General features: G+C 38.7%; 2 protein-coding genes and 1 pseudogene across 6 annotated transcripts; all 3 read left to right on the plus strand.

Moving 5' to 3' along the window:
* The first annotated feature begins 378 nt into the window (after nucleotides 1-378).
* LOC121809693 (telomere repeat-binding factor 4-like) lies at nucleotides 379-4257 on the plus strand. Its single transcript, XM_042210450.1, has 6 exons — nucleotides 379-667; nucleotides 1264-1475; nucleotides 1915-1999; nucleotides 2777-2860; nucleotides 3670-3946; nucleotides 4073-4257. Exons 1-6 carry the CDS (start codon nucleotides 518-520, stop codon nucleotides 4102-4104), a joined length of 840 nt encoding a protein of 279 aa, XP_042066384.1. The 5' UTR covers nucleotides 379-517; the 3' UTR covers nucleotides 4105-4257.
* A 353-nt stretch (nucleotides 4258-4610) lies between these two features.
* LOC121808086 lies at nucleotides 4611-13594 on the plus strand (annotated as a pseudogene).
* Nucleotides 13595-16730: 3136 nt separating this feature from the next.
* On the plus strand, nucleotides 16731-20785 carry LOC121808401. 5 transcript variants are annotated; one of them, XM_042208876.1, is made up of 4 exons: nucleotides 16731-16948; nucleotides 17702-17777; nucleotides 17875-17942; nucleotides 18051-20785. In XM_042208876.1, the coding sequence occupies exon 4, from the start codon at nucleotides 18162-18164 to the stop codon at nucleotides 20385-20387; it is 2226 nt and encodes a 741-aa protein (XP_042064810.1). In that variant the 5' UTR covers nucleotides 16731-16948; nucleotides 17702-17777; nucleotides 17875-17942; nucleotides 18051-18161; the 3' UTR covers nucleotides 20388-20785. The 5 variants fall into 5 exon arrangements, with proteins under 5 accessions (XP_042064810.1, XP_042064808.1, XP_042064807.1 ...); XM_042208874.1 differs by having other exon boundaries at nucleotides 17702-17942; XM_042208873.1 differs by lacking the exon at nucleotides 17875-17942 and having other exon boundaries at nucleotides 17702-17825.
* The last annotated feature ends 689 nt before the right edge of the window (nucleotides 20786-21474 follow it).

Raw genomic sequence — 21474 nt, forward strand, 5'->3', positions numbered from 1 at the left:
ATTATATTTCACAATAAATTTTATAATTTAAAAATATATAAAATACTTTATATATTATTATATTTATATTTTACGTTATATACCTTAAATTACGGTATATACCGAATTTCGGTATGTCGCGGTATATAAAAATTCATACCTTTACCTTATCGAAATATTTCAGTAAGGTATCATACCGTACCGAAAATCACGGTATACTGAAAATTCGATATTTTCGGCATTTTTTCGGTACGATAAGGCCAGTATTTCGGCATTTCGGTATTTTCCCCCAGCCCTACGTGTGACCAAAGTTTTGTATCAGCTTAGTTGGGATGAACGAAGTATAATTTAATAACGAAATATTCAAGTGTGTGATATTGAAAATTTCCCAATTGACGCTAGAAAAAGGAATGAAAAAACAGTGTGTATCAAAATTGGGCAAAAGCTTCTACATTTCGGAGGCGGCCACACCTTATCACTGCTAGTATACCGCCACCGCAACCCCCATCCCTTCCCTTCTTTGCCGTTGAGCTGTCGAATGGGCAATCCAAAGCAGAAGTGGACCTCCGAGGAGGAGGAAGCGCTGCGCGCCGGGATCGCCAAGCACGGCGCCGGAAAGTGGAAAAATATTCAGCGTGACCCCGAATTCAACCACCTCCTCTTCTCTCGCTCCAACATTGACCTCAAGGTACCTATCAATGTACATTTACTTAGCTTTACTTTCAGTTGACCGTTCTTGGCGGTCGGTCACATGTTTTTATTTTCCCCAACTGCGTCTATTGGTGATTGCCATTTGCCACTTCTGTTGAAGAATTAATTAGTGAAATTATGGAATATTTGGAGTTGAGTATACGAATGAAGATTCGCTTTATCATTGTTCTTAGGCACCATTCAGTTTTTCGTCAGAATGCATTCAATTTCTACGTTGTAGTAGAAAATGTTCTATCCTATTGAAAGTAGATTAACACGATTGTCTTATGCAAGTGCATGTATATACAGTAAATTAACCTGACTTTTAATTTAGGTCTTCCTTCGGGTTCCATCTGGAGAAGAAATCTGTCACTTTTTAAAGGACAAAACTTTGTATGGGTATTACGTCACCACTACCTTAACCTAAAGTATTTTATCAATGGTTTAAATACTCATACAAAATGAGCTTCTGAATTACTAACAGATTTGCGACTATTATGATTTTAGTTAAGACTTATTAAGAGAGATCGAATATTGAATGCACTATTAAACCAGGAAGCCTACAAGTAGTTGATGTATGAGTTGCTTATGCAGGATAAATGGCGGAACTTGAGTGTAGCGAATGGCCAAGGGCCTAGAGATAAATCAAAGACACCAAAGACAAAGGCGGATCCTGCTGAAGCCCCTGCAACTCCACTCCCCATTGCACAGACCACTGCATCTGTTCCATCTTGTCAGGATGCGTCAACTGATGTAGTCATGTTAGATTCTTCAAGGCCCTTACCTGATGGAAATAATGCTTCCAAGTAATGTACTGCTATTATTTTTCTCAATAATTTATTAAGCTAACCTTGATCTATGGTTATCTGGTTAACCTCGAGTTTTGGACATATGAATTACGAGTTTCTGGACTAGTTCTGAGATGCTTTTTATGTGATTATCTATCTTGGTTGGCATCAGGCAATAAAACTGAGATGTGCTTAGGAGTGTTGGTCTTGGTCCTAGGTTGGCATGAGAGAGTCCCGAGGGTGATTAAGTATTAAACTTTCCCAACTAATAAAGTTTATTGTAATGCCCAATTGCCCACAGTACTTCTGTATGCTTACAACATGGTATGTCAAAAGACTGTGAGAAGTCCATGGGAGGACAATGCATCACCAGAGACAGCTATAGTCTAGGCTGAAGCAGCAGTTTTATTGACTTTTATATGCTCTCAGTTTAATGAAGAAATGCATTTATTCTCAGGTATAATTCAATGATATTTGAAGCATTGTCTACTCTTCAAGAGCCAAATGGTTCAGATTCTGGTGCAATCGCTAATTATATTGAGGTTGGTCTCTAATATCATCTTGATGATTTCTACGTCATGTGCCAGTGTTACTGAGGATCTCCAGATGGAAATTAAAGTTCTTTCCTTGAAATGTAGTAGGGTATCCATAGTTCAGTTAATGCTTGATTAAAAGTGCAGCAAGTTGCAGTTTCAGAGTGCATATTGTTGCTGAAAATTTTTCAAGAAGTAGAACAACATGTGATAGATGACAGTTATGTCTGATTGCTGGTACAATTGTATGAATTATGTTTAACATTTAAATGATATCTTTTGGCATGCTCTTTGAAAATGTTGATGCCCTTGATTTTATATCTGCTCTTTATCTCAAATGTGATTCCTTGGCTTAATAGCAGACCTCATGTTGTATAGCATGTGATTGGTTTCCCTTTCAGTTTCTCTTTTCTATGCTTAACATTAATGCAGGATTAAGCGTGATTAGATCTCTATCTCTTAATTTTTTTCTCTGAAATCTTCCTGATTTTTTTTCGTTTTTGTTACCAACAAGGCAACAACTGATGTTTACTGTTTACCTTTATAGAACAGAGTCCATATGCCTGAGTTACCCTTTTTACGCTATAATTTGCCAACACTTTAACTACCAAAATGTCTTCATAAATTGGTTAGAAGGAGCTTACTTTTAATAGTAGACCAAACATTTGTTATGGTTTTTAGACCTAAAGTCCAGCTTATATAATCAAATAAATTTTCTTCCTTGGCATTTTAGACTATACATCTAAACTTGAGATGACAATTGGTTATGTCTGGCCTACCTTGCAGCAAAGGCAGGAAGTACCACAAAATTTCAAGAGGGCACTGAGTTCTAGATTGAGGAGGCTTGTGCAGCAAGATAAACTTGAAAAGGTATTTTTGTAGTAGTTTGTAACTTTGGTTGGTTTTTATTGATGTCACAGAGTGCTAGAGTTCAAGATTTATGCTCGAACTGATGCTTCTTAGCTGGTATTCTATCTCTCGTTCATACACCTCTTCCTGACTCTTCCTTCCCTGAGATTTGATTCTGCCTGTGGATAAATTGTAGGAGTATCTAATTTCTTTCTGTTGATGTAGCTATCACTAAATTTTCATTCCTATGTGAATAAATTAGATATTTTTGGAGTAGTTAATATTTAGCATGGACATCAAACTTTCTACCTTCTATGACTAAAGAAAAAATGGCCACACTTTTTTGGGCTCTTTGCAATAACTAATGGATTCATGGTACTGGTGAAAGGTTTAATCTTTAGCCTTTTATTATCAAATGAAATAAAGTTCTTGATATTTCTTTAAAGTTTTTGTAATAAGCTTGGTATATTTTTACTAAACTTCCCATGACATATTTTAAATTATCGGACTATGTTGTGATTTTACTAGCTAGTTATGCTTATGAAACTTGACTCTGGCCTCCGTGAGTTGAAGCATTAATGCCCAATGGAGTGGTAGCTGATGAATAAGTTATCAATGATGGCATCAATTGCTTTACTTTTATTCTCGTGGGCTACTTGAGATTTCCCTTAGCTTCCTTGATGATAAGAAAGATTTGACTTTCTCAATACTATCAGTGTCTTTTCTTGTTACAGTTTCCATATACAGAGTCTTTCCTTCTTAAATTGCCAACTTAATTTGGGATAACATGGAATCAGAACCTGAACGTCTTCATATTACGTTAATCTCAGGTTCAGAATAATTGCTACAGAATAAAAAGTAAAACAGAGTTAGACACAAGAATCCCCATAGCAAGACCGAAAGAACTGCAGCCCAGACAAGTCCAGAGCATTGGTTATCTAGGCAACACAGTCGAGGAAACAGCTGTGTCTGCTGCTTATAAAATCGCAGAAGCTGAAAACAAATCATTTGTTGCTGCTGAAGCAGTGAAAGAGGCGGAAAGGGTTTCCATGATGGCCGAGGACATGGAATCACTCCTCCAGTTTGCTACAGATTGTCACGACCAAAGTATTATGAGCAGCAAACTCTACTTTCTTCTCATCTCCTTTTTTTCAGGAGAACTAATATGCAATATAATCTCTTCTTGTTCTTTGGTTCTATGATCATAATGCACTTTTCTCTTCATGCTGGCAGGTGTGCGAGGCGATATTGTTCTGATGGCATAGGATCTATCTACAGTAGAGAAATATCGATAACCTTATTTCAGAAACGTGTAAATAACTAAGCAGTTGCTGTATTTTTGTAGACGAACTATGCGTGTAATTGCTGTACTACTATAACTTAATTCATTTACCAGTAATGAAAAGATTCTTCAAGCTCGTATTGGAGATTATAAAATGATGAGTAAATCAGAAGGTTAATGTTGGTTTTGGGATTTGATTTACAATGAGGGAAAGAATTGTACTATATCAACTTTGATGAAAAAATTAATTCGTTTTGAAACTGAAGATGTTAATATTCCTTATATTTTCTAAATACTCCGTAATTTATAATTTGAGTTTACATTGATAAAATATAAATAGGAAAAAGTTATAAAAAATTACGTATTTATCAAAGTTTTTTTACGAATTATAAAGCCGGTATTTTGGAAATTGTATTTTTTTACTACTTGAATATGACATTAATTTCTTCACTATTTTCATAAATGGAAAGACAAGACAGAGCGCGCCATTTCTCCGTCTGAACATTTCGGCAGTCCAACAAGCTGAAGATTTAGGAAGATCATGAGATGGGATTAGGAGTAGAACACCAAATCCAAATGGATTGCAGAAACTGGGAAGAAGATTTTTACATAGACGCCATTTTGAAAGAGAGAGACCCTTTCTCGGACCGTTTTCCGAACCGCCTACGCTCCAAACCCTAATCCCAATCCCAATTCTGACCATCTCGTCACCGCCTCTAGCGATGGATCCATCGCCGCGTACTCCATTTCCGCCTGCCTAGTAATTCACATTCTTCTTTCTCCATGTCTCGTGTTTGTGAACCACACAATTGACTTTCATTCTGACAATTTTTGGTCGTTTAGGAGATGGGCTGCGGAAGCTCCAGGAATCAAAAGTGAGTCGGATTTATCTTTAAGCGCTGGTGATCATGATCTCTGTTGATTGTTAATGCGCGTTGGATACTTTTAACGATATTGACTCTTGTTTTTGTGTGAAGTTGGTTAGCTGCAGAGCCAGAGTTTGTGATTCGAGGGCACGATGGACCAGCTTATGATGTTAAATTTTACGATGATTCTTTGTTGCTGAGGTGTTTATTCCTCATGCGACAACACTTTTGAAGCTGTGTTTGGGTATACATAGTTTTTGTATGAATGCTTGTATCCTGTGGATCGTTTTGTCCTTTCAATCTCTGTATAATGTTATCATTCAGGATAATCTTCTGAATTTTTGCTGTTACATAGTTGTGGTGATGATGGTCGAATTCGAGGCTGGAAATGGAAAGAAATTTTAGAAAGTGAGGAATCTGAGCAAGGTAATATTCTTTTATATCGATGTTTCCTGCATATATTGATTATTGATCCCTTACCACAAAAGTATTACTATACCACATATACTGTTTGCCTCTTTGCTCAACACCTTGGGTATCATCTCATTACTAAATGATTATGCATTTATTTCGCAGGAGCCAAGATGAAGCCAGTACTTGACTTGGTGAATCCTCAACATAAGTTAGCTATCTGATTTTAAAATTAACTTCTAAGATGTCCAAAAATTTTCTGGGTTCTATATTACAAATGATTTTGCATTTTGTTTCCAATGAACTTTCATTAATTAGTACAGTCGCATGTTAATATTGGCATATGAGCAGTGGGAATTGTTTTGATGCATTGGGTTCTTCAAGAAGTACTGCTTTCCCTGTTTACTCTCCTTGAATTTGTCTAATCTTACCATAGAATGATATGGCTTTTCTTATTCTTCTCGCTATCTGCTTAGAGACCTTAGTAATACCCAAAGGCCATAGCCTAAGGTATGCTAAAAATCACTTTTGACTAAGTTTTGGAAAGTATTTCTTTCACCTTTTTTTTAATTACTATTTCATACTCCCTCCGTCCCCAAAGAATATGCACTTTGGGTTCGGCACGAGTTTTAATGTAAAATTGGTAAAGTAAGAGAGAGGTAGAGAGAAAAAGTAATTAAAGTATTGTTAGTGGAGAATGGGTCCCGCTGATAAGAGAGAAAAGACTTTCCAAAATAGGAAAGTGCATATTCTTGTGGGACGGACTAAAAAGGAAAGATTGCATATTCTTGTGGGACGGAGGGAGTACTAGCTAACCAATCTGGTAGTCGAAATCAACATGTATAACCCCGATCTGTTCCAAAAAGGTTAGCCCATACAACGAACCTCACAAGGTTATTGTTATATGAGTACTACAAAAGATGGAGCATGAGACACTTGACTTAAGTTTGGGTTAAAAAAGTACTTCAACTTAGATTGGCTTTGTGGTTGTCAGTTTTCACTTTTCTTTTTAATTTCCATCTGCCCTGTCCATCTATTTTTGCCCATTGTGTCTGTATTTTAGAACTTGTGCAAATTCCAGAGTAATAAAACTGTTATTTTTCTTTATATTCCTTTTTTTTATCTTTAATTTTTTGTCCTTTTGAATTTTTATGTTTATTTATCAATAATTTCCTTGTGTTACTTTGTTCACTTGCATAGGTCTTTGGGGTGCTCGTTCTCCTATTCCAGAAAATAATGCCATTGCAGTTAACTCTCAGGTTTGATTATGCTTCCTGCTTTTCTAAACTGCTTATGTAGCTTGAATGCGGCATGCGTATTAAGTACAATGCCATGAATTTATTTGTGAGTTTGTGGTTTAGCCCTTTAGGAGAAGACAACAAGGAAGTGCCAGTCATAATTCGGGGATATTAATTTGTTCTGTTACTTTGTTTTTGTGGTTGCCTGTATATATTATTTCAGATTCTTTGAGAAATTAGATACTTCTAACTTCCACTAACTGCAACAGCGTTAAATTCAATCTTGAAACCTAATTTGCTATTTTGCTGAAAAGTTTGGCTTATATTTATTGAAAAATGGTTGCTAGTATTGTTTTATACAAATGAGAACTGAAACTACTCCAGCCTTCAAACTCCCAAGATACCTCTGCCCTAGACACTACTATCACGTTATATTGATTTTGATGACATTTCTCACTGGTTGTAGAGTGGATCTATATATGCAGCTGCTGGTGATTCTTGTGCATATTGTTGGGATATGGTACAAATTTTCTTGAGGCTATTTATGTATAACAGTCTTATTATTTTTATAGAAATAAACTTGAAAGACAACTTTTTTAACTTCTGCTTGTCAATCAGGAGAAGTCGCAGGTCAAGATGGTTTTTAAAGGCATTTGAACTATCTACATTGTATTGTTTCGTGCGATTCGAGTAGCCAGTCTTGTTTGATTGCTACCCTTTTATATTGAAGGTCAGATTTTCTCTTGTTTGATAGCTACCCTTTTATATTGAAGTTTTGCCACCGTAAGGTTTAATCCTTGATAGATTGGTTTCACATCTCCTTTCCCTTCTTTCTTGCTACCTCTCTTTCTTTTTCTTTCTGATCTGATATCAACTCACTGTTCTAGAATTTTCCTTACAGATGGAAACTACTTCCAGTTGGTAACATAATAGTGTTTCTTAAAATTCAAATGATTATAAGAGGAACGCTCGCCCCCAACCTTCTATATACTAATATAAAAGAATAAATAAGAATATGAGAGAAAACGAAGAGATTAAATTGGTGCACTAGATGATTAACTGTTCAAGAAAATGTAGCTAGTGGAACTGTGGAAAAGTTTTGAAGTATATAGTGCTAGGCTGCTAGTGGCTCATGGGTTGCACTAAGATGCTTAAGATCGAAATTCAAATTAAAATTCACTGGAGCAGGAAGGGAAGCTTCTTTAAATCCAAAGTGTTCTTTGAATTTCTTTAATTAAGTTCTGATTATTATTCACCCTTTTGAAATTCAGATTTTTACTGGTTCAGAAGATGGCACAGCACGCATATGGGGTATGTTATAACTCCCTGCTTACTTGTGAGTTATGTTTTTTTAGCTGGGATCATGTTGTTCTCAATTTATTTATCAAGTGATTTGACATTATGTAGATTGCAGAAGCGGGAAGTGTATACAAGTAAATCAATCCAGAAAAAGGAGCAGGTGCTTCTTTTCCATGTGTCAGCTGTATTGCTCTTGATTCTAGTGAGAGTTGGATGGTAAGAGTGGCTGAATGCACTGTGTTCTAATGTCCTTTTCTCAGGATTAATCGATTTAGTTTTTGGATCAGTTCTTCCCAGCAGCAAAAGCAAATGCACTCCGGAGGGAAATCGAAGAAGTTGCCCAGGGGTATGATGAGAGTTTGAGTAGATATTGGTACAGATACAGAGGTCTTTTAGACGCATGCCCAAACCACAACATGTTGAAAGTAGAGATCTACTCGAGGTTCTATGAGGGAATGGATGCAAGAAACAGACCTGGTGAACTCATCAAGCGGGGGAAGTTTTTCCAGGCTATGAGTGAAGCCAAGATGGTCATGGGAAGGCTTCTCTGCGCAAAAAGAGCATACGATGATACACCAATTGCCCCAACCCAAGGAAAGAATATGAAGGTTTCCGCGGGAGGAGATGACGATCCATTGAGGAATCGGGTTGACAAACTTGATAAAGTGATCCAGTCAGTGATCGAGAGGGGTCGTTCGCAAACTCCTTCAATCAAGACCTACACCTAGACTGATCAAGTGAGTTATCGCCAAAACAGGGGTGAGATTTGGAACTCAAATAGGAGTTGGAATCCTGGAGGGCAAGCAGATGTGTACCAACATGAATACCCACACAGTGGAGAACGGGAGAGTAGCAGGCCCAGGCCCCGCCTCAATGGAGCTGGGCGAAAGAATACCCACCTTTCCCATGCCAGTCAGAACCACATCCAATGGCCACCCAAATGCCCACATGGCAAATGGGATATCCAGACCCCCAACCTTGCCTCGACTTTCAGAACTATGAATCTAGTCAACCGACGTATCAATCCAACCGCCCCTGCCATTATCCCTCCTTCCAAAATCAACTCCATCAACCATGGCCCTCCGATGCCGAAGATCATCTCCCAACATGGCAGGGTGGGGACTGGCAAGCTCAGAATCCCCAGTCTCACCAGAGCCAAGTCCATCCTAGTCAAAATTAATACCATTCGCATCCTCAAAAAAACATTGAGCTGCCCTTAGACCGGAATAGGCATACAAATTATACAGAGGAAATGATCGAGGGATTGATCGTATCTCAGCAGAGCATGAGGCGTTGCTTGAAATCAAACGATGAGCTGACACTGGAAATGCATAATGCTTATGATGAGTAAAAGATCAGCATGGACGAGATGATCAAGCAAGTGTCCTTACTAGCTGATATGATGAAGGGGATACAAGAGGACAAAGCAAGATCTCGGGCGGATGAGCAGAGACTAGATGAAAAAGGTGTGCGCAAACCCGAGGAAGGGGGACCATCGAGCACTGAACATGAGTCGGAGATGTCACCGGAAAAGCAGGAAGAGGTGAGAACTGTTGAAGTAGTATTGGCAGAGGAGGGATCCCAAGCTGAAGAAGAGTCGATCGTCATCCCTCTTAATGACGAATCATCACGGAAAATTTAAGAGGGGGTGAATGATGAACCTCAAGAAAAGGAAGAAGAGTTCCTCAAGCATGTACTCGATGAGAAGGTGGAAAGGCTTGTGTCTGAAGTGGAAGGAAAGAATGTACCGGTAGAGAAACCACCCCCCAGTGATGCACAAACCAGATGAGTGATGAGAAGAAGAAGGGCCAAGCCTAGAAAATGAAAAGCCTAGAAGAGGAGCTGCGTAATCTACGGTGAGCAGCTGGAGCCGTGGCCTGAACCGTTGAAGTTCGGAAATCCTCCTAACCTTGGATTACACCCAAAGAGGAAGCTTTAGGGAACTTACAAGAATCATAAGAAGAAGCAGGACATCATGATCATGTACCCTCGGAAAAATCGGTGGACAGGAAGAAATGCTAAAAGTAAAGTTATTTCAGGACCCCAGTCAAGAATTGTTCCTATAACGGTTTGCCGACCCCTGAACTGATCAAGTTGGAAGGAAATTCAAAATCACTTGATCCAATTAACTGGAAAGACGGCAACGGGAACCGAAGGATGGATGATTGTGAGTACGGATGATCCCTTCAACTCCTTCAACTTCTTGCCCAGAAACCATGACACCCCCAACCCCCCAATCGATGGTGTTGCCAATTGCCAATACAACTCAGCCACCGGAGAAATCCACGGGCGAGTCATACCTGAAGATCATAAAAGATATAATGGGGAAGTTCAGCCCCACCGGAAAAGTGAGCGACTTCCTCACTCATATGGCAGAAGAGATTAAGAAGGAGGAAGCCCGTCCCAACCTGCTTCCACTCGAAATTTCCACCGCCCCCACCGTGCCCGTTAGTTCACCGGCCGCACAATTGCTTGAAGAGCCAACACCCGAGCTCGTCACATCACCTATCAGGGATTCCACCGAACAGAACCAAGAAGGAGGCAACGGTGAAGGCAGTGGCAGCGATGAAGAAGAGGACCCGGTGGAGGATACCTTAGAAGAGGTGGAGGAGGCAGTTCAGAAACCAGTTGAGGAAAACTCTACCGGACAAGATGGGGAAGTGGTGGACGTGGACGAAGAGGGATCAGACGACGATGAGGATGAGGAGACCCTTAATGTGAGGCGATCAGGAGGAGCTTCCGTACACAAAGGAAGCTGGAGATAGAGAAACTCATGACCCTGCGAGAGGAGGCCGCAATCTTGGCGGCCGCGAAGAGAGAAACCGCAGAAAGAAAAAAGAAAGGGTAAGCAGGTGGCTATCCCCAACAAGAGCAGGAAGTCAAGGCAGTCAAGGCAGACGTCAGTGGGTGTAGTGATTCGGGAGCCCGTGACCAATCCTACCAAGGCAACTTACCACCAAGAAGAGGACAGTGAGGATGAGGAAGAGGTGAAGGAAGAACATAAGATGGACACCGGTGAAGGCGAAGGGAATGCCGGAGGTTATGAGAGGATGGAGGTTGAGATTAACCAAAAGCTGCTGGAGGCTATGGTTTATTTCAAGGACCTGAACTTGAGGAAGAATTGTGCTGGAACGGTAACAGAAGCTAGGACAACAAAGTTAGGGAATAAGTTACATTATCCTTCCCTGAGGATGATAGGAGCTGAGGAGAACTTCCTCGAATACATCAGAGCCATTGGATTCGAATGGCTGTTGGAGCACGCACCATGAGGTGCCAGTTAACCTTGCGAAAGAGTTTTTCACATCCTTCCACTTTGAGTACACTACCGACTTGGACACGGAGTCCATCTACTTCAGAGTGTTTAATCAAGAAATGGTTATGACCCTTAGAGAGTGGTCATTAAGGCTGGGACTGCTGAGTTCCGAGGAGGATAGGATAGGAATGTGGTCCTTGCAGGAGATTGGCCAACCCAAGAACACTAAGGAGTTTGGCGCCGAGGAAATGTGGAACCATGTCTTCTTGGCCCACAATCTCCTTGCCCAAGCAAACACCACGATCACCGTGATCGAATTGTATTTCATGTGGTGTATGGTCAAAGAAGTTAAGGTACATGTGGGTTATTGGCTAGCTCATGCCTGCCACAAAATAGCCCGCCACCCTATCCGTCACTTATACGTCTGTCACCTACTTAGGGCTAGCAATTCCCAAATCCTCCATCGCTGTGTGAGAATCCTGAATGGTTTGACACTGCCTACTTCATCAATATTGGCATTGTTAGGAGGAAGGGGGCGGCGCTGGTATTTTATGAGGCCGGGGGAAAATGAGGAGATGGAAGATGAAGCAGATGGCAAGCCTGTGGAGGCTGAGGAGAGACAAACTCCTTCTGAGGAGAGACCACACCCTACCGAGACGAGGCCAGATGCCATTGAGGAAAAGTGGCAACGGATTATGGAGTACATGCTTCGCAAATTTGGCGAAGATAATGATAGGCATAGGGTGTTTCTTGAGCTCCAGACTGAGAATATGACCAAGGCCTCTCTCTTAGGAGAGGATGACCACACTGGCGGAGAAGAACAATCAAATTGCCCATCAGCTCATATCCACTGCCTCTGCTTTAAGAGAAAGCCAACCACGTGAAGCCAGTTGTATCATCGCCCCTTCTCAGGATGGAATTACAGAACCGAAATGCTAAGAGTGAAAGAACCAACACCCAACCATGAGAAAACTAAAATTAAATTAAGAAACCAAGTGCGTGTGTGTGATGGAATCAGGAGTTTGGAGTGTTGGGAACCCCCATTTCAGCCCTAGGAGAGAGCTGAATATCTGTTGAGTGTTGCCTCCTTCCTATTTTCATCTATAGGAAGGCGTGAGGCTTTGATCCCTAGGGCAACCTTTCCTTCGAAAAGTGTTCCTTGCCCTTTTTGTCTTTCGGGTATCTTTCTTGTGTTACGCTCCATCTCCTACTCGGGTGCTCCTTCCGCTGCCATTTGCTCTATCTTATCAGTTTGTGCAGCAAAATGACTCCTCCTTGTTCCGTTCATCCGCCCAGTTGATCCATTTAATTTCTAAATATGGCAGACTTTCACACACACTTGGCTCACAATTGCACGTTAGATTACAGAATTGAGTGTAGTTTTATCACAAAACATATGCATGAAACGAGCCTTATCAATCATGCAATGAAGCACATTATTAAATCATGCAATTATGTACTCCCTCCGTCCCATTAAATATGCAACATTTGCTTTTCGGCACAGGATTTTATGTAGTGTTGTTTTGTGAGTTAATGAAGAGAGTAAAGTAAGAGAGAAGAAAAAGTAGAGAGAGTGTTGTTTCTATTTTTAGAAACGTTTCATTTTTAATAGGACAAACCAAAAAGAAAAACGTTTCATTTCTAATGGGACAGAGGGAGTACATGCGTTTATAAGATCTATAGAGAATACAATTTTATTTATAATACAAAAAACATCTATATATAGCCAGTTTATTGTAGTCGTGACCTCTTTATTAGCTGTGGCCAAATAATTTGAAAGCATTTCCTTAAAGAATCAGTTATTGAGGTTATGAAAAAAACTTATGTAGAGATTTGGTTACATTAATTGCTTAGCTTGTAGTTTTAAAACATTTCTAAAACTGTGCTGGTGAATGCAGCAACGTGGACTATGAATGACACCCCCTCCCCTCTCCCTCCTTTTTCTCCTATCATAGTATCATTATATGTGTCTCCTATATCTGTATGTTTGCAGGTTTGTGGAAAGGGCCAGTCTTTATCACTTTGGAATCTTCCTGCCCGTGAATGCTTTTCAGTTGCTAGAACTCAGGCTTCTGTCCAAGATGCTCTGTTTGATGAAAATCATGTGATGTCTTGTAAATCGTCGTGCTATTTTACCCACTCTTTCTCAGCTCATAGTTCGTGATCCAGAGTCCAAAGTTTGTATTCTAGTTATCTACTTCTAGTGTGAAATCACAGATCTCTTAATTGTCATGCTATTTCTTCATATGTTGATGATTGTTATTTGTGGTTGTAATTCATTTATATAGAAACTTAGAGTAATACACAACCAAACTGTTCTTGACTTTTCTGCAGGCAGAAATTAAATATGTTTCTCAAATTATGACAATCCTTGTGAGTAAAATTAGATTTCTATTTTCTTTGTTACCTCATGCCCTTGTGGTATTGGATGGACACTGCATGATCTTTAGTGACTGTATAATGTTTGACCTGTTGTCTGTGCATTTTGATGTATTGTTCCCTATTGCATCACCAACGTTGAACGGTCCTATTTCTAGGAAGTTTCTCAGTTCATCTTTAGCTTACTACTTTGGATTCATCTGCCTTAAGTCAATGTCTTTCCTCAGATTCTAGCTGTTGGTGCAGAACCATTACTCACACGATTAAACATGAATGGGGATATTATTTCACAGATCAAGTGTGCTCCAACATCCGCATTTTCCGTTTCTTTGCACCCTTCAGGGGTAAGTTATGTTCTGATAGATCCTTTGTAATTGAATCATTGTATGAAGATAAATAGTGTTAGATTACTCGGGTTAAGCCCATATCTACTCACTTGTCCATATATGTTTCTGCTTACTTTCCAGGTAGCAGCAGTATCTGGTTATGGAGCGCTTGTCGACAGGATCTCACAATTCGGGAGCCACTTGTGTACATTTCGGTGTGGGGGGCTATAAGTTAGGTATCATGGCCTTGTTTGTCAGCATGAACTTTACTTTGTGAGTGTCTGCATCCACTCCTGTCCACTTCCCATCTCTTCCATGAAAAATAGCTTTTGTACTGTCACTGGACTAAATTTTTGGCGCCAAATAAATAGTGACTTGCATGTTGGAGGCTTTTGTGTAAACCCCCTTCCAAAATAGCTATAACTCATGCAATTTTAGTTACTATATTTTGGAAGATAATTTACACATCCGGCTTGCACCGAAAATTTTATTCGATTTGATAATATTGTGAAAGCACAAGTATAAAATAAGTACTTTCATAAAAAGTTGGGATAGAAATTTCATTTAACCTTTGTGGTTTGATCAAATGCTAGGCAAATAAGTAATGAATGAAATGGAAGTAGAAATTACATTCATTCCACTATTCTATTATGATATAATATTTTAATGTTTTATCCATCCAATTATTTTTTATCCACTTATCTTTAAATAACAAAATTTGTTAAATTTTGGATAGTTTCATACTGCCTTCATTCCATAGTAATAGAATCATTTTATTATTTTGGTATGTTCCATAGTTATAGAGTCATTTCATATTTTAGTAAAAGTCAACACATTTTTCCACACCCACTTTACTCTCTTCATCTCTCTACCTTTTTCATTTTCTACTTTATTCTCTATTTACTTAACTCATCTAACACAATTTTTCTTAATCTTCGTGCTGAAAAGAAACGCCTCCATTACTATGGAACGGAGAGAGTTTAAAAATAAAATATTAAATCACAAAATTTTTAATCTTTCCGGTGTTGTTTCATTCGTATGCAAAAAAAATGTATTTTGATAATGTTTATTTTAGTGTATCAATAAAAATGTTTTATAGTATGATATAACAATTTTGAGAAAAATTTAAACTTTATAATTTAATATTTACATTTTCATATCTTGTGAAATTGGTCAGAATTTGACCAAAATGACACAGATCCCACAACTAATGGCAGACATTTTTTTGTACGAGTCATGCCTCTAGATGGAAAGGCATCAGAGTCGTACCACACACTAGCGCAACTTCAAGATCACTGGACGATGATGCTTGCCCGCAGGAGCGTAGCGCAGTTGGCAACGGAGGTGCAGATCTTGCTGCAACGATGATGCTTGCACGAACATTGACGGAGCTTCATGCACGAGGCGCTCTGCACTAGCAAGAGAAATGATTGCGTGTTTCTTTAAACAAAAGGTTGAAAAGAGTCGAGTATATGTTTTGAATCACTGCACCTCTAACCACCCTTGCATGTATGCACCCTCCCTCTATTTACCCGTGCTTTCCCATATTTCGCTTAGAACTGTAATCGTGGTTCTATTCAAAATTGCGGTCGACAATTTTATACTAATAATATATAGCAGCGGTGGAGGCAGGCGGGGTCCCGGAGAACCGCCAGAATACTCCTGCCACCGACCCCACGGCATCCGGAATTCTGCCCTATGATTCATCCTCAAGACGGCAAGCAGCGCAGCTTTGCCGACAAAACGTCATTGTTATTCTTAACTATACTAATATGTATTGGATTAATTTGATTGTAATCGGTGGATGATGGGCGGGAGGGCGAAGGAAGAAGATGCAATGATAGAGAAGATGAAGCTCCGTTTTGCAATTGGGCTTAGGGATGGGCTTTTAGTTTATTACTGTAGTAAAAAGGAAGTAGTGCTAATTTCACAAATACTTTACATTTTCATAATTTTAATTAAAGAAATTTCTAGTTGATGAAAACATTAATAGTTTTAAGATATCGAGAGCTGCTTTGCACAAGATTTTCGTATACAATATCATAATTTATTTATCATCTTTTAATCCTGTTTTATAATTTTTCTTTTTCTTTTTATTTAATATTAACAATAAAATTTTACCCTAATTTTAGTAGATATTATAATTATCTTTACTTTTGATTGTTGATTTTAATTACCTTCCATTTTAGATTAAAAATGATTTTTTCTCGAAAAGATCTCTAAGTTTTTGTTAGTTCTTGTATATATGCTTAAGTTGAACAAGAATCACAACGATTAGAAGATCGTTGGATAATATACAACAATTCAAACAAGCTTGAAATAGTTGAAAAAGTCTTCCGCAATTAAACTTGTCCAAGCCTAAGCTACAAAGTAAGATGATGATTGATTGAACAACATCTTGATGGTACACCGTGAAAAGTGTATGTTCGGTAACATAAGATAGAGATATTTCATTTATAATATATTTTTATTTTAAAAAATATATTTAAGTATATATAGTCATGTTTGCCCGACCCTACGATTTTTTATTTCTGGATCCGCCATTGGTTTATAGGTCGATTCTAGACCAAATTAATAAGTAATAAGAATAGTCCCTGATACCACTGATAATATCTAAACTTTGACATGCCCGTAACCGAATATAACTATAGTCTTCCCTCTAAAATAAAATAAAATAAAATAAAATAATAATAAATTCTAGAATTACAAAAGCCCATTGGGCCTTGTTCCAATCAAATTTGGCCCAAGGCCCAATCAGATGCCCCCTAATCAAATTTTTTATCTAGACATTTGGATCTACATCTCTTTCAATTGAAATTACACATAAAATGGCAAAATAAATTTCAGAAGAATTGAGGTTCCATTCATTCTCCTCTCTCTCACTTGTCACTTGTGTTTTCCCCAAATTTTCACTCTGTCCAATTTCCCTCCATTTTTTCCCTCTGTTTTACTTTCGATCTTTACCAAACTCTTTCAAACCTCTCTTTCTCTCTATCTCCCCTTTCTATCTCCATCTTCCAACTGCTTTTTCATTAAATTCGCGGAACAGACAAAGGTGAGTGTGTCATATGATTATCTGCATGTATCTATTTAGTTGGGTTTGCTTTGCGAATCATCCCCGAATGAAGTCTTGTAGCTGTCTCCATGTCTGGAATTTTATGGATTGTATCGAGTATGTAAATTCACAGTTATGTCAGTTTCTAGGGTTTTGTTGATTTGATTGCAATTCGTTTTCGATATGTTACCTCATTGTTTGACTTCGCACGCTTTTTCTCTTTTCATCGACACAATTCAAAATTTTTACTACTCCAATATCGATATGATGCTTGGTTTTGCCCTGAGTTGACATCTTGTGTTTAATGAGCCAAATATTAGCAAACAATTTGTTTAGATAGATATAGCCTTTAAGTATAGGATGGGAAGACTTAAATCTTTGCTTGTTTTTCATCCCATACCCATATTATAGTATGCACTGTAACTGTTGACTTACTAGAATTTCAAGGAGTTTCGCTTTTGGTGTAAAAATGTTTAGCTCCTTAAGATAGTTAGGAGTTTGGATCTGAAGAGAACATTATTGTTTGATTTTGATATCCGTACCTGTGGTTGAAGTTATAATAGTCTCTTTATGCATGATAATAAGTTACAAGCACGGCATTGAGTTCATTGCTACATCTGAAAAATATTTGACTCCCATTTCGTATTGTTCCACTAAATGTGTCCTGTTATGTAACTGGTAGACCAAAATGTATGATTTTTATATATATATATTTTTTAATTTCGTTTGGATTTATTTGTTTGTTTTTGACAGGTGCAGGTCCAGATCTTTGATACAGATGGTTCCATGAATGCATGAAAGCTATCAAACTACCCTATATTGAAACAATGTACTGTGGCTGTTTCGTCAAGCATATTAGTAAAGCTTAAACCTCAAGGTTATACATGCAGACTTCCGTTTTTTAACTTTGCTTTTGTCTGAGGCAGTGGAATTCGACTTGTATCTTTAGTTGATTTCTTGTTGGGATTGATCAAAGCTGTGATTTAACTCCTTGGTACCAAGCTTTACCCATAGCTTTTTTTCCTGAGAACTTTACCCATTACTATTACATAAGTGTGTGTATAAAGTTTTTGTTTTACAAAAAAATTCAATGTGGATGCAGGTTCAAGCACTCAAGTTATATTGTATGATCTAGAAGAAAACTTTCTTTTCCTAAGACTAAGATAATTTGGGGTATTTCATTGCTAGACAATCTTGTATCTCTATACTATCAATGGACTGCAACAAAGATGAGGCTCTCAGGGCCAGGGAATTGGCTGAGATGAAAATGAAACACAATGACTTTGAAGGGGCTCGAAAAATTGTGCTGAAGGCACAGAATCTTTATCCAGAACTTGAGAACATTTCCCAGCTACTTAGCATCTGTGATGTTAATTGTGCAGCTCAAAAAATGGTGTCCGGATCTGAAAAGGACTGGTATGGAGTCCTTCAAGTTGCAAAGTTTGCTGATGAGATGGCAATCAAGAAACAATACAGGCGGCTTGCTCTATTTCTCCATCCGGATAAGAATCGATTTTCTGGCGCAGAGTCTGCTTTTAAGTTGATTTGTGAAGCAAACGCGGTGCTTTCAGACCCCCAAAGGAAGTTTTCATATGACCAGAAGATCAGGGCAACGGTTAGATCTGGTCCAGTAGTTCCCCCACATCACCACTTGAATAGAAATTATCAATTTAACAAGCAATATGGAGCCGAGATCAAAGTTACCAATGCTTTTCACAGTATGAACCAACATCAAACCGCACAGTCAAGCTTTTCTGTCAGGCAGGACGTATTCTGCACAAGTTGCCCATTTTGTTGTTTAAAGTACCTATTGAATAGAGAATTCGTTAACACAACTTTGCGCTGCCAGAAATGCTTAAAGAACTTTAGTGCTTTTGAAACGGCTGGTCAAGGTGTTCCCATGGAGACTTCTCCGAATCGGGGAAGTAAACAGGGTGTTCAAAATGGAAAGGGATTTTCGGCTTCAGAAATGGCATCTCAGTGGTGTGCCAACAATCGAACAGTCCGACCCCAACCAAGTGTTCGGACAGAAAGTATTTTCAAAGATAAGGGGGTAGGAAGGGCTGCAAAGGTCAATGGGGACTTGAAGGCCAAAAGAAGAGATTCTGGCATTAATAAAAGAAAGGGGAGAAGAAGGGGTTCAGAATCTAGTGAGAGTTATGACACCTCCAGTGAATATGACTTAGAAGATGTCTATGGTGTTGCAACTGAGCTGAATTCTGGACCAACTAATGTTCATGTTCCACGAAGATCATCTCGGAAGAGGCAAAACGTATCCTACAATGAAGGTGTGGGTGATGATGGCGATGATGATGATGATGATGATCTTCCTATCTCGCGCAAGAGATCTCATGGAAACAAATTATCAGAATCTGTGAAACATGAGAATCAAAGTGGTTTACATGCTGATACAGATTTTTCCAAGTCTGAGAGTAAAGAAACAGGATCTGTCTTCCCTGAAGGAAGGCCCTATGATAAGTCTGACAGTGACAAAGGAGTCAAGAAAAAGGGTGAAGGCTGCTGTACTTCAAACATCGGTGCTGATGCAGTTGAAACTGAAACCAACTCTGACATGGATGCACATTCTGGTGATGATTCAGATAATAACCACGGTCAATATGATGATCCAGAATTTAATGATTTTGATAAGGATCGTGATGTCAACTGTTTTGCTTGTAACCAGTACTGGGCTTGTTATGATTCAGTTGATGCCATGCCAAGATTTTATGCAAAGGTGAACAAGGTACAACTCTCTCCATTTGAGTTGGTGATCACATGGTTAGAAGCGGATCCTGCAGATGATATTCACAAAAAATGGGTTGATGAGGATTTGCCTGTTGGTTGTGGTAAATTTAAGGTTGGGACAGTTCAGAGAATGTCAAATCGCCTCACATTTGCTCAACAAGTGCACTGTGAGAAGGGTAAGAGAGGCTCTTTAATCATACATCCGAGGCGAGGGGAAGTTTGGGCTATTTTCAAGGATTGGGATTTGAGCTGGAGCTCCCAGGCTGATAGTCACAGAGAGTACAAATATGAAGTTGTGGAGGTGCTTTCAGATTTTGATGTAGTAACTGGTGCAAGAGTTTGTTACTTAGATAAAGTTGGAGGATTTGTGAGCCTTTTCCAAAGAAGTAGCCAAAGCGTCACTGAGTCTTTTATGATAGGGCCCAATGAAGTGTACAGATTCTCACACTGTATTCGTTCTTTCAAAATGACAGGCTCTGAAAGAGGAGGAGTACCAGTTGGCTCTTTTGAACTTGATCCTGCCACCTTACCTCTGAATCCCGATCACTTGTGCTACCCTGGAAAATCAAAGATGGGGACCGATAATGTGGGGACTGGAGCTAACTGCGAACAACCAAAGTCAGGTTTAGGAAAAGGTAATTTTGTGGGATCCGATAGGAAGGTGTTTGTGGATTTGGAGTGTTCTGATGGGTAGATTTATGAAGTTCAGAGAATCCCCCGCGGAGAGATTTAACTGTACAAGGAAGTATAAATAAATATCAGTAAAGGAACGATCATGCAGTCTGATGGAGATGAAAAGCAAGCTGTCGTGAATGATGAAGGGCTATAACAAGCTAGAAGATGAAGCTAGCAGATTTGTTGGAACTGCCTTGAGATCACAAGCATGAGAATGTGCTTTCTTTTGTTATCTTATTGAATGGGATCTTTAACAAGCAGCAGCTTTGAAGGTGATATGTATCACTTTTAATTAAAATGATGATAGTGTAGCTGAAATGAAATATATTTGACCTTGTTCTAGTTGGTGCGACTCTTTTCTGATTTCTGTTGCTGCTCCTTTGTTCTAATGCAGAGTTCTTTATTGTGTTCTTTTCAGATCTCTTTTATTAAATTGGTTTTGACTCGCAACCATCATTTTCATTTGATTGAAACAACCCAACCCTTGGCCTAGGCAAGAGCAAGACCAAACCGAGCGAGCATGAATCACGAAACTAGGAATGTGGAACCAAGCCCAGCTAAGCACTGGATCGGTTTTAGGGACTAGAGTCAATAGTGAACCAATTAGTTCACTGATTTTCTTTTGATATAAGTCACTAATTGCGTCTAAGATATACAGCATAAAATCATGTCTAAGATTCTTCACATGAATAAACCTCAATTGGTGTAGATCGAGTAGGGCTGGCAAATCGTGCGGATTGGGTCGTTATCGGGTCAACCTGATAATGACCCAACCCAATAAGTCCTAACCTGAACCCAACTTGTTAAGGAAACTGTAAATCCGAACACGAACCCGACCTGCTACCTTCAAATTCGAACACGACTCGCACCCGACACGAACCCGTTATCGACACGATATAATATGGGTTGACACGACACGATAACAACTCGAACCTGATATTACACGATTAAAACCTAATATTACACGATTAAACCTTAATTTTTAACCTAATTTACACAATTAAAATTCGTTTTATACTATTTAAACCTAATTTATAAGAAATTTAAAAATTAAAGTAATATGTATTTTTTAAAATAATAATAAAAATAATAATATTATTTCTTAA

Source organism: Salvia splendens, chromosome 6 (genome assembly GCF_004379255.2).
Source record: "Salvia splendens isolate huo1 chromosome 6, SspV2, whole genome shotgun sequence".
In the NCBI taxonomy this organism is placed as follows: domain Eukaryota; kingdom Viridiplantae; phylum Streptophyta; class Magnoliopsida; order Lamiales; family Lamiaceae; genus Salvia; species Salvia splendens.